This window comes from Emys orbicularis, chromosome 1 (assembly GCF_028017835.1).
Source record: "Emys orbicularis isolate rEmyOrb1 chromosome 1, rEmyOrb1.hap1, whole genome shotgun sequence".
In the NCBI taxonomy this organism is placed as follows: domain Eukaryota; kingdom Metazoa; phylum Chordata; order Testudines; family Emydidae; genus Emys; species Emys orbicularis.
Window position 1 is genome coordinate 98,960,144 of NC_088683.1, and position 12,576 is coordinate 98,972,719.

General features: G+C 51.6%; 1 protein-coding gene across 2 annotated transcripts; it reads left to right on the forward strand.

Annotated features, from left to right (window-relative positions):
* The first annotated feature begins 2,210 nt into the window (after positions 1-2,210).
* Positions 2,211-10,844, forward strand: LOC135888486 (arf-GAP with dual PH domain-containing protein 1-like). Of its 2 annotated transcripts, none has more exons than XM_065416294.1 (11): positions 2,211-2,301; positions 3,497-3,627; positions 4,614-4,705; positions 4,789-4,871; positions 5,389-5,501; positions 5,980-6,126; positions 6,502-6,585; positions 7,645-7,707; positions 9,410-9,481; positions 10,247-10,478; positions 10,795-10,844. In XM_065416294.1, the coding sequence occupies exons 1-11, from the start codon at positions 2,211-2,213 to the stop codon at positions 10,842-10,844; spliced, it is 1,158 nt and encodes a 385-aa protein (XP_065272366.1). The 2 variants fall into 2 exon arrangements, with proteins under 2 accessions (XP_065272366.1, XP_065272375.1); XM_065416303.1 differs by lacking the exon at positions 10,795-10,844 and adding an exon at positions 10,601-10,629.
* The last annotated feature ends 1,732 nt before the right edge of the window (positions 10,845-12,576 follow it).

Here is a 12,576-nt window from a genome sequence, read left to right on the forward strand (position 1 = left end):
TTATTCCAGTGTTTAACCACCCTGACAGTTAGGAACTTTTTCCTAATGTCCAACCTAGACCTCCCTTGCTGCAGTTTAAGCCCATTGCTTCTTGTTCTATCCTTAGAGGCTAAGGTGAACAAGTTTTCTCCCTCCTCCTTATGACATCCTTTTAGATACCTGAAAACTGCTATCATGTCCCCTCTCAGTCTTCTCTTTTCCAAACTAAACAAACCCAATTCTTTCAGCCTTCTTTCATAGGTCATGTTCTCAAGACCTTTAATCATTCTTGCTGCTCTTCTCTGGACCCTCTCCAATTTCTCCACATCTTTCCTGAAATGCGGTGCCCAGAACTGGACACAATACTCCAGCTGAGGCCTAACCAGAGCAGAGTAGAGCGGAAGAATGACTTCTCGTGTCTTGCTCACAACACACCTGTTAATATATCCCAGAATCATGTTTGCTTTTTTTGCAACAGCATCACACTGTTGACTCATATTTAGCTTGTGATCCACTATAACCCCTAGATCCCTTTCTGCCGTACTCCTTCCTAGACAGTCTCTTCCCATTCTGTATGTGTGAAACTGATTTTTTCTTCCTAAGTGGAGCACTTTGCATTTGTCTTTGTTAAACTTCATCCTGTTTAACTCGGACCATTTCTCCAATTTGTCCAGATCATTTTGAATTATGACCCTGTCCTCCAAAGCAGTTGCAATCCCTCCCAGTTTGGTATCATCCGCAAACTTAATAAGCGTACTTTCTATGCCAATAACTAAGTCGTTAATGAAGATATTGAACAGAGCCGGTCCCAAAACAGACCCCTGCGGAACCCCACTCGTTATGCCTTTCCAGCAGGATTGGGAACCATTAATATGATGGGAACCACTTCAAACCAGGGGGTGCGGCAGCACCCCTGACACCTCTAGTTCCAGGACCTAAACCCAAGGCACCTCTACAGTGGGGACCCGCAGGGCAATCATCCCAGGAGCTCCACTCCTCTCAGCACTCGCTTTCCCGCCTCAAAGCCCCATTGGCTGAAATCTTCTGTCACTCTCGCCTCTACTCCAGTCAGCTTCCTCAGGCTGGGGGTGGGGCTAAAAGCCCATGCCAAACCTCAACTGCCACAGAACCTTGTGGAACCTTTCGACTCCAAGATTAAAAGTTCCTGATTGGAGCCTCTCCCTCCCAATCAGGTTCAGGCAGGGGTGGGACTTTCTCAGCTCAGGCTGAAGTTCACTTTCTACTGTGGTGTTTAAAAGCGGCTGCTGGTGTGCAAGGCCCTAGATGTGTATAACATGATATCTTATGACCCCCTCTGGCAGTCAGGTCCCACATCCGCCTCTTCTGTCCTCACAGAGATCGGGTCGCATGAACTAGCTGTGTCCCCCTCACTCACAGCTACAGATCAAGTCACACATTCTGACCGCTTCTCTTCCATCAGTCCATGCAACAAATCTCCAGACTTCCTTTAATTTAAGGAGCTGCAGTTTAGTCCATGTTGGTGGGAGCAGGACACAGGCTGTTCTGTTAGTTACAGGGTGGGTGCTGTGGTTGTTTTCAGTCATGTCAGTGTGCCTCAAGACACAAGCTGCAGGACTCCCTGAAATATCCAATGTAGACAGTGTGGTCTGGTGGTAACAGCAGGGGAGTGGGCATTAGGACTCCCAACTTTGCCACTGACTTGTTGTATGACCTAAGGCAAGCCACTTAACCTTTCTCTGCCTCACTGTCCCCATCTGTAAAATGGGGATAATATCTACTTTTCAGGGAGCTTGTGAGGCTTCAGTAATGCTTATAAAGTGCTTTGAGATCCTCTGATGAACCGTGGCACATTATTAATTATGAGGCGGCCTGGTGGCCATTACTCCTGACACTGGGTGTCGCCTCTGAGCCGTGGCTGTGTTGCCTTTAGCAACTTGCCTGCAGCTTGTGTTCTTTTCCTGGAGCTTGTCCTTTTACCAGCAGAAATGCGGAAAAACCGGTTCTGTGGTTAATTGCTGCACTTCCCTTCACGCCCACACAGTCGGCCTTCTCCTCCTCCTCAGCCTGCACACACCTCTGTCTCTTTCCCTCTGCTGCACTCTGTCAATCCAATAGGGTTTGCTCTCCGATTTTATTAACCCTACTGATCCCCTGCCCCAAGCCCCTTCTCCCTTGGGCGAGCCAGTGGGCTTGATCACAGGTAGCTGCCTTCCTGACCCTGCACTGCCCAAGGGCAGCTATTGGAGACAATGGCTGAAAAGGATGACAAGAATTTGAAAGCCCTAAAAGAGGTGTGGAGGAGAGCTGAGAATGCCTTGTGCGCAGACTGTGGGAAGCCAGGTGAGTCTCTGGGGTCTCAGTAACCCGGGTTGGGGAAGAGGCTGCAGCGGAGAGAAGGGGACACTTAGCAGAGATGGATCCAAATTGGGGCTTGGTGTTGGGGAGACAGTTCCATGGGAGGGGCAGCTGGAGTAGCCAGTTTTGGGGATGAAGCGGAGGAGTAGGTGTCAGAAACTGTCTAGCCTTGGGGGAGCAGTGTGTCAGGTTGTGGTGGTTTGATATGGGCTGTCTGGAGGAGTTTCTCCTCCATGGAGGGGGAAGGTATGGTGGGAGAGTCATTGGCCTAGCTGGACACTAGGTGCAGGGATTTGTTTTTTGTGTGTGGAGATGGTACCTGGGTAGAAGAGACCCTACTGTGCGCAGTGGAGGAAGAACAGGGACATCCCACCGCTTGAAGTGCAGAAAGATGGGGAGATTTTGCAACCACACCACCTTGGGCTGCTGTCATGTCAGAGCTGAGTAATTACTTGGGGTCAGGCCCAGTCAGGACTTGACAGAAAAGCTTCTAAAGAAATTGCAGATGCTGCAGAAAGTGGTGTGAGTGATTCAGAAAGCCATCCTCTCCTTAGAGCCAGCACTGAACCAATGTCCTGCCATGGAGATATTGTTCTACTAGAAGTGCCATCTTTTGAAAGGAATAGAAATCCAAGATCCTAATCCTGGAGGAAGGTTAAAAGACCCCATGGCACTTTCAGCAAAATGAGGGCGTTAGCCCCAAATTCAATTTTTGGTAATTAATCACATTTTACCTTCCTAAATTCCTACTCGTTTCAATTGAATTCAGTGTTGTTCTTCACTTCCTTGAACAGTTGAACAGTGATGTGTGTTGCTATGCGTTGTTAAATAGCTGCCATATTCCACCCCAAAGGTGGCTGCATTTCTGTATTGGGTGAATGATTCTGAGAGAGAGAGAAAGAGAGTCTGTACATTTTTTGGGGATCCTTCAAAATAAAAGGCACAACCTAGATATAAGATCATTATCCTACTGCTTGGAACAGCAGGAAGGATAGAACGATAGTGATGTATTTTATTAGCTGGTGTCTATTCCCCAGCAGGTGACTAACTCAGCTCACATGAAATTGAGGCTATACAGCCCTCCTCATCTGTTTCCCTGGGGGCCTTGACAGCACATTTCTCAGTCATGGCATATCTCCCTTGAGTACCTGCCACTGATCCCCTTTTTATTTACCCTCAGATCCTGACTGGGCATCTCATACTTTGGGTGTCTTTATCTGCCTGAGCTGCTCAGGTATCCACCGCAATATCCCTAACATTAGCAAAGTTAAATCCTTGAGGATGGACCACTGGGACGAGGCCCAGGTGCAGGTGAGAGTCTTCTTACCTGCATCCCTGCTGCAGTGCAACTCAAGTCGGGGTTCTTTGTCCAGAACACTCAATTTCTTGGGTCCTGGGAAAGTGAAACCACATGATCAGGCCTTTTGAGTCATGCTGTTGGACATTCATTTTCATTTCATAACTAGCCTCTTTGCTAGTAGAAGGGTTTTAATACCCCAGTAGAGAGGATTCCTCCCAACCCATCCCTCCCCCAACTTGATGGACGATGATGCACTTACCCTTTGGTGGGCAGAGTGAAGGCAATGGCTCTGCATTATTCCTACGTCATGTTATTTTATGACTAGGGTGGAAGTCTGCTTGAAACATACCCTGCCAAGACCCAGGATCCCCTTGGCTGCACACAACTGATTCCCCACCAGCCAACACCATGGAGACCAGGCCCTAGGTCTTATGCAGGACTCAATAGTCCAAGCATGGCACCCCTTCCACCTCCACCTTGGAAGACTCCACGGCGCTCTGGGAAAAGCCTCCAAATAGTGCTGGATCCAATGGGATCTATGGGAACTTGACTTCTCCGCCCACTGTCCCCCTGGGCACTCACCAGGTCTCCCAGACAGCCATGCAAAATCATCCGTATAACACCACTCTTTGGAGAGGAGCTGAGTACTCTGGGATATGTTCCCAAAAGGCTTTGCTGCTGCCACAATACACGGGATGGAACAGCAAGAGCACTAAACAAATGTACACACGCCAAGTGTGTGTGCACTGCCCCCACGTTAACCACTTTTGCGATAATTACATTGGGTTCAGTACAATCGATGTAAGTCTAAGTCAGACCAGGCCTTTGAGACTTGATAGACACCAACCCTTGTGTAGTCACTCATCCAGGGACATTTCAGTGGATGGGAAAGGGGATCTGCTTAGATAGCTACACCCTGCGTGTAGGGGGGTGGGAAAGGCCCACAGTGCAATTTGCATCAAAGGGAAGGCACTGACTCTCTTGTCTTATTTTGCAGTTCCTGGAGCAGCATGGGAACGCGGTGGCTAAAGCCACGTACGAGGCTCACATCCCCATTTACTATTACCAGCCAACCCACGCCGACTGCCAGTAAGAATGATTACTTAAGAGAGGGTGGACACTTCTGGGATCCTTCAGTCTGTCACTAAGCCCCACATTGTGTCACTCCACAGAGTCCTGAGGGAGCAGTGGATACGGGCCAAGTATGAGCGCAAGGAATTCACCGAGCCAGGGAAACAGCTGCCGTATTCCAACGGTAAGAGCACGGCATGGATTTATCCCTCACATTTATACTGCCCCAGCCCTGGCTGGGTGTTGACAGGGCACTGTCATGAGAAAGCTCGCAGCACTGACATCTCCGCTGGCCCTGTCAGCACTACTGTGAAGAAGCTCACATGCTGGCTTGTACTTACAGGGCATTATTTTGAGGAAGCTCATGGTGCTGGCATCTTGGCTGGGCACTGCCACAAGGAAGCTCACAGCACTAGTGTCCCAGCTGGCACTGATGTGATGGAGTTCACAGTGCTGGTCTGGCCAGTGCCCCAGGCTAAGGAATCACGGTCTTCCTCCATCCCACTCCCAACGACGACAGTGGTCATATTTGAAGTTCTCCTGTCAATGCAGTAAAGCAAACTCCTGCACCCGAGGGCGTGCAGAACGAAGCAGGCAGAGCTCTGGGTCACTGCCAAGTGCCTACGTGTGGCGGGCTGGGAGGCTGAGGCGTACATGCAGAGAGCGAGCTCTCTCACACAGACTGGCCTCTCTGTTCCTAGGGCTGAAGGAAGGGATCCTATGGAAACGGGGCCGGGATAACGGGCAGTTCTTACCCCGCAAGTTTCTCTTGTCTGAGCGAGATGGGTGTCTCAAGTATTTTGCCAAACCGGACGTGAGTATGGTCTACTTGGAGGGCAGCTCCTGCCTTGCAGTGCACCCCAACCTGGGGAGAGTGCCCCCTGCTGGTGCCAGGGAGACATTTCTATTCTCTCCACATAGTACTGAGGTCTCCCCTTGCACCCTCAGAGTCCCCCACGCTGGGATACAGCGTCCCTTACTGGTAAAAGGGAGATCATTTCCATTCGCTACATTCCCAGAGGGATTCTCCCTTAGTGCTGCCAACAAAGCCCAAACTGGGGAGAGAGCCCCTACCTCGTGCCACGGAGACATTACTCTTCTCCCCTTTACAGTCAATGCATCCAAACCTCTGACACACTCCCTCTGCTGATGCTAGGAAAGCCTTTCCACTCTCTCTGCCCGGAGGACTCCTCTCCGCCTGCCTTGTCAGTGCCTCTCAGTCTCTAGCCAATGGTTTCTATCCCATCTGTATCTTTAGGGCCAGATCTCACCGATTCCATTTCCTTTCTCAGGCAAAAGAGCCCAAAATAAATATTAAAATTGACACCATCAATGCCACATTCCAGCCAGTAAAGATCAGGAACCCCAATGGCCTGCAGATCAGCTACCTCAAGGATAACAAGACCCGCAATATCTTCCTCTACCATGAGGATGGAAAGGTACAGGGGCCTGTCCTAGCCCGAGACAGAAATCCCAGCCTTTAGCAGTAGCAGGTGCTGGAGGGAATGGTGTAGGAAAATGCTGGCAGAATCACTGTACTACATGTTGTGGGAGTGCTGCATGTGTGTGTGGGAGGGGTGTCACTGGAGGGAAAGGGGCAGGAGGATTGGCTGGGGGATGAGTTGCTGTATAATTTAGGAGCAACTGTAGAGACTGGTATATAGGCTTTTGGGTTGACACTGAGGAATGCTGTGAGAGTGTGGGCCACGGGAGGAGCTCATACATATTCCCAAGGAGCTGTTTGGAGGGGTGGGTTGGGTGGGTCAGCACTGGTCACTCTGAAGCTCTCTCTCCTGTGCTGCTTCCCTCCCCAGGAGATAGTGGACTGGTTCAATGCGATACGCGCAGTGCAGGTTCATTACCTGAAGGTGGCATTTCCCATGGCCAGTGACAATGAGGTAAGAGATCACCTGACAGTAATAACCAGCCCCCCTGCTGGTATCGGTATCTAACACCACCCAGATAGAGGAATTTATCTGTTCTCTCAGAGTCCTCCGGGGAAGAACTCACTATTGTGGCTTGGCTAATGTTCCCTCTAATTTTTTACATCCATGTGTGGAATGAATTTTGCGATGTGCACCAATATGGAAGTGATGTGTGGCGGGGGTTCAGAGTGTGGGAGGGGGCTCAGAGCTGGGGCAGGGAGTTCGGGTGTGTGTGGGGATGAGGGCTCTGGCTGGGGGTGCAGGCTCTAGTGTGGGGCCGGGGATGAGGGGTTTGAGGTGAAGGAGGGGGCTCAGGGCTGGGGCAGAGGGTTGGGGTGTGTGTGGGGATGAGGGCTCTGGCTGGGGGTGCGGGCTCTAGTGTGGGGCTGGGGATGATGGGTTTGGGGTGCGGGAGGGGACTCAGGGTTAGGGCAGAGGGTTGGGGTGCAGGGGGGGTGAGGGATCTGGCTGGGGTTGCGGGCTCTGGGGTGGGGACAGGGATGAGGGGTTTGGGGTGCAGGTTGCCCCAGGGCTGTGGTGGGGAAAGAGGACTCCCCCCAGCCCTCTCTCACTACAGCAACCCAGGGCTGGGGGAGAGTGCCTCTTTCCGGCCATGGCAGCTCTGGGGCCGGGGCTGGGGGAGAGGTGCCTCTCCCTACCGTGGCAGCTCTGGGGCCGGCGGAGAGACACCTCTCCCCGCTGTGTGCCTGCGTGGCCCTTGATAGCCTGCTGCGCAGCCGCACGGCTTAGAGGGAACTTAGGATGCCAAGCTAACAGTGGTGCGGTTAGAGGGGCCTGAGATGGGCAGAGAAGAGCTGCTCTCTGACATATCCCCCGGAGACAGCCCTCTCCCCTGACAAAGCAGGGAAGGTGACATTAGTAGATGGAACTTAGAAGGGGATTAAGATCATGAGAAGGAGGGAGAAGAGAGGAGTTGGAGCGCTGAGGGCAGGCTGAAAGGGAGGTGAGTGAACAAGAAGAACCAGCTAAAGTGAAAGATGTGCTGGGATATACCATTCTCCTTTTATGCAGATCAAAAGCCGACTAATGCAGAAATTCCTGAAGGAGGGGTACATGGAGAAGACTGGTCCCAGGGTAAGATGGGATGGCACAAGGAATCTAACTGAGACACTAGGGTTCCTGACCTGCCCGGGTTCATTTCAGCATTCTTCATATCCCCAGACTTCTCAAAGATCCGCGGCAATGCTGCTCTGTGCCTCAGCTAGGGCACAGCTGGGGTCTCATTGGGGAGCAGTGAGGGTGGCAATGAGGAGATGCAAAATTAGATGAAGATGGAGGCTGAATTCCTCACTCATCCCACAAGAGTGGGTTTATTAAGTGTATGTACGTGCGTGCATGTGGACCTTGGAGACTGACCTTCCCTGTCACCTGAGCTCAGGGGCCCTTTGGGTGAGAAATCTGTATGTTGGTGGAGACACTCAGGATTGAAAGAACATGGGTGCTGAATCCCCTTCTCACCTCAGCAGAAGTGGGCTCCCTCCAGGGCAGGGATTTTGAAACCAGTTTGTGTGTCTAGATCAGAGGTGGTCAAACTACGGCCCACGGGCCACATCCGGCCCTCGGGACTGTCCTGTCCAGCCCCCGAGCTCCTGGCCCGGGAGGCTAGCCTCGGCCCCTCCCCTGCTGTCCCCCCTCCCCCACAGCCTCAGCTCGTTCGCTCCGCCACCAGCGCAGTGCTCTGGGCAGCGGGGCTGTGAGCTCTTGGGGCAGCGCAGCTGCAGAGCCCGGCCTGACCCGGTCTCTGTGCTGCGCGGTGGCGGCGGCGTGGCCCGGCTCTAGCCGGGCAGTGTGGCTGTAGTGCCGCCAGCCACCGGTGCTCCAGGCAGCGCGGTAAGGGGGCACGGAGCAGGGGGGGGCTGGATAGAGGGCAGGGGAGTTTGGGGTGGTGGTCAGGGGGCGAGGGTATGGATAGGGGTTAGGGCGGGGAACAGGGGGTTGAATGGGGGCAGGGGTGCCGGGGGGGCAGTCAGTAAGGAGGGGGGGTTGGGTGGGGCAGCAGGAGGCAGTCAGGGGCAGGGGTTCCGGGGGCAGTCGGGACAGGGAGAAGGGATAGTTGGATGGGGCAGGGGTCCCGGGGGGGGGGGGGGGGGGGGGGGCGCGTCAGGAATGAGAGGAGGGGTTGGATGGAACGGCGGGGGTCCAGGGGTGGTCAGGGGACAGGGAGCGGGGGTGTGTGGATGGGGCAGGGGTCCCAGGGGGGCTGTCAGGGAACAGGGGGGTTGGATGGGGCAGGAGTCCCGGGGGGGGCAGATAGGAGGTGTGGGCCAGGCCACGACCCCCTCCCCTAACCGGCCTTCTATACAATTTACGAAACCCGATGCGGCCCTCAGGCCAAAAAGTTTGCCCACCCCTGGTCTAGATCAGGGGTGGACAACCTATGGCACGCGTGCTGAAGGCGGCACGTGAGCTGATTTTCAGTGGCACTCACATTGCCTGGGTCCTGGCCACCGGTCCGGGGGGTTCTGCATTTTAATTTAATTTTAAATGAAGCTTCTTAAACATTTTAAAAACCTTATTTTCTTTACATACAACAATAGTTTAGTTATATATTATAGACTTATAGAAAGAGACCTTCCAAAAATGTTAAAATGTATTACTGGCACGTGAAACCTTAAATTAGAGTGAATAAATGAAGACTTGGCACACCACTTCTGAAAGGTTGCCAACCCCTGGTCTAGATGAAGCCCCGGATTTAAATGAAATGCGGTAGCAATTCCCCTCTCTCCCCCGCAGAGGGCACTCTCCTCCTATAAATGTCCCCTCTTCACCTCCACAGCAGAGAGAGGCCTTCAAGAAGCGCTGGTTCACACTGGATCACCGCAGACTCATGTACTTCAAGGATCCATTGGTAAGTAGGGTGACCAGACAGCAAGTGTTGAAAAATCGGGACGGGGGTGGGCGGTAATAGGAGCCTATATAAGAAAAAGACCCAAAAATCGTGACTGTCCCTATAAAATCGGGACATCTGGTCACCCTATTGGTAAGTCAGAACTTGGATTGCATCCAGCTCTATTGTGCTGTGCTCTGGGGCGAGGAACAGCCGAAGGGTCCCTTTCCCTAGTGGGGTGGAGGCGAGACACAACTCCCCAAATGTCCATCAACAGATGCTTGGCCTCCCCATTCCACACACATCTCTCCCCCACCACCCAGTCATTCCAAGCCCTGTGCTTGCATCAGTCCTGCAAGCAATGGGAACTGGGTTATAATAACGATATGGTGGAAGTGACGCTATCTCAAGATAGCAGGAAGGGGACAGGAGACCCTTCTTATTCAGCCACCCTCTGCGTAATCCCCCTTAATGCCCTTCTAGAGCCTCCAGTTCCTCCCGCCATATTCTTTGGTCTCTTGTTCCAAAGATCATTGCTCATCCCCCCACCCCCCTTCCCAAATCCCATCCCCTCTTAGTTGCTTCCTCTGAGTATAACTCCCCTGGTGTTCTGAACCACCAGTTCCCTTTATCCCGTTTGTTGTCACCCCTCCTTAGACCTTTTGCACTCATCTGCTCTGCCCCGTCTCCCAAACTTCCCTAGCTCAGGCGCTTCTGGGCCATGTCTGTTTGGATGCCAGTGAATCCCTCCCCATGACACATCTGCCTTTCCCTCCTGCTGTGCAGGATGCATTTGCTAAAGGCGAGGTGTTCGTGGGCAGTAGGGAGCATGGATACAGCGTCAAGCAAGGGCTGCCAGCGGGGGCTCAGGGCAGCTTCTCCTGGCAGTACGGCCTCACCATCGTTACCCCCGACCGGGAGTATCTCTTCACCTGCGAGACAGAGAGTGACCAGCAGGACTGGATCGCGGCCTTCAGTCGGGTCATTGAACAGCCCATGACCCCCCAGGAGTATGCAAGTAAGTGCCAGGATGGTGTTCACTTCTCTCCTCCTGCGCCTGCCCACCAGCCTCATAACAGAGAGAACTGAGGCTGGCCTGTCTCCCTGCTCTGATATACCCTCTATTTGCCTTCCCTACAGTTGAAGCCTACTTCAAGCTCAGCTCCTAGGAACCCCCCGGAGAACTGGACTGCAGCTCTACTCTGCCTTAGCCCTTTGGGAGGGTGCTATGGGAGAGAAGAGGAGCTGTGCACCAGAGAATCTAGACTCTCCCAGTACCTCATGGTTTGGAGCACTTTTTCTTAAACAGATCAACCAACCTCCCTTTGTTGCAGGGGGGCAAATTAGGCTGTACCCCTTTAAATGGAAGACATTTCAAGACTGAACATTCAAAGCAACCAGTCACTGAGACCACTCCTAAGCAATGTTGTGATCGAACTGAAGACTGGAAGGGTCTGTCATCCAATCAGGCTTTGAAGGTTTGAGTACCAGGAGTGGTGAAGGGTGGGGGAGGGGGTGTTGTCTTTTAAACTTCCGTTATCGCACCTTACTGGAAAAGGGGAAGCTACCATAAAAGTGGAAACAGTTAAGCACTCATTCAACATGGGTGGTTTGCAGGGTGGCGTGCAGCTCTGGCAGGGAGCGTAGTCTAGAAGCAATTATAACATTACAAGGAAACGGCTTCTCAGTTGCTTAGGGAGAATTGAATTTTTCTGGAAATATAATGACGTTTAACATTTTACCATCATAAATCCAGGAAGGACGTTTAGAAAATTAGTTCTACAGCCAGGGCTGGCACCTTCTTTTTCATTGACCATGCCAGCTGCACACAATAACCCAATTCAACAACTATCAAGTCACATATTCACAGGCGACCTTCCTCCAAAATTTTGCTGCAAAGATTAAAGAACTGGTGTGTATGTGCATATATAAATTAGGGAATCACTGATACAAGTATGGGAAAGACACTATATGACTATCGACAGTATGGCAGAGACTGTTTTCATTCTGAGCTGTACATTTTAACAGTTGTGTGCGTTCCATGATAATAATACCTAGCTCTTATCTAGCGCTTTTTAGCAATAGACCTCAAAGCACTTTACAAAGGAACAAGTATAATTATCTCCAGTTTACAGATGGAGAAACTGAGGCACAGGGAGGTGAAGTAACTTGCTCAAGGTCACCCAGAAGACCATGACAGAGCTGAAAACAGAACCCAGGTTTCCTGATTTCTAGTTCAATGTTCTATCCACTAGGCAACACTGCCTCCATAGAAGTGTAATACACTGGATTGGCATGTGGGTTCATGTTCTCCTATTAGTGCCTGGCCCCAACAAGTATAACAGCCTGCTACTTATACATAATTAAAGGAGTTCTTCATTAGCTCAAGCAGTAGAGACCTGTGTTTTGGATCCTGGAAGTTGCAGGTTCAACCCCTTCTGATGTCTCCATGGTTTATTATACAAGCAGCATGTGTATGTACATAGTGTCTATTAACAGGGGCTAACTGGAGTTAATGGTGCACTCAGTAATGTAATAAGCTCAGAAAGAAATGAATAAAAAATCTCATTGTAGTTTATTGTTGGTTAGGTGAACTCCTGTTCTGTTAAAAGTTAACCCAAAGGACTTGTTCTTGGAGGAAACATGAATAACATGATAGCAGAATAAAGGGGGCAGAGTCTGTATTTTTCTACAGTGAGCAGAGAGGGCCATGACTATTTCCATCAGAGTCAAGTTACACCCTACAAAGCATGAATGTAGCCAGCTTCACTTTCCTTCTCTGCCCCTGTTGGGGGGGATCCCTTTCTGCCTTTTGGCCTGGAACCACCATGATCGGAGGGACTTTCCATCTTCTGACGGGCGATCACCTCACATTCAGGGATGAAGACGGTGGTCAACCGCCTTGCTCCCCTGGCACGATGGCACTTTCTTCCATGAGGGTAAAGCTCATCTGTGCAGGAGCCAGAGCTCTCTCAGGGGCTGGTCTGAGATTGTGGCATGAACTCCCCCAGGAACTAAGGACCAACACAAACCCCACCCCTTCCTCTGTAAGTGCAAGGTGCGTTTCTTTGCCCTCCACTAAAAACAGAGCAGTGTGTACATTAAAAAGAACCCCC

Bases quoted from the DNA above. Each gene is read 5' to 3' on its own strand.
- LOC135888486 (XM_065416294.1), top strand. From the start codon at position 2,211: ATGGCTGAAAAGGATGACAAGAATTTGAAAGCCCTAAAAGAGGTGTGG. The intron at 4,872-5,388 runs GTAAGAGCACGG...CTCTGTTCCTAG, and splicing joins ACAGCTGCCGTATTCCAACG to GGCTGAAGGAAGGGATCCTA. The intron at 10,479-10,794 runs GTAAGTGCCAGG...CCTTTGTTGCAG, and splicing joins GACCCCCCAGGAGTATGCAA to GGGGGCAAATTAGGCTGTAC.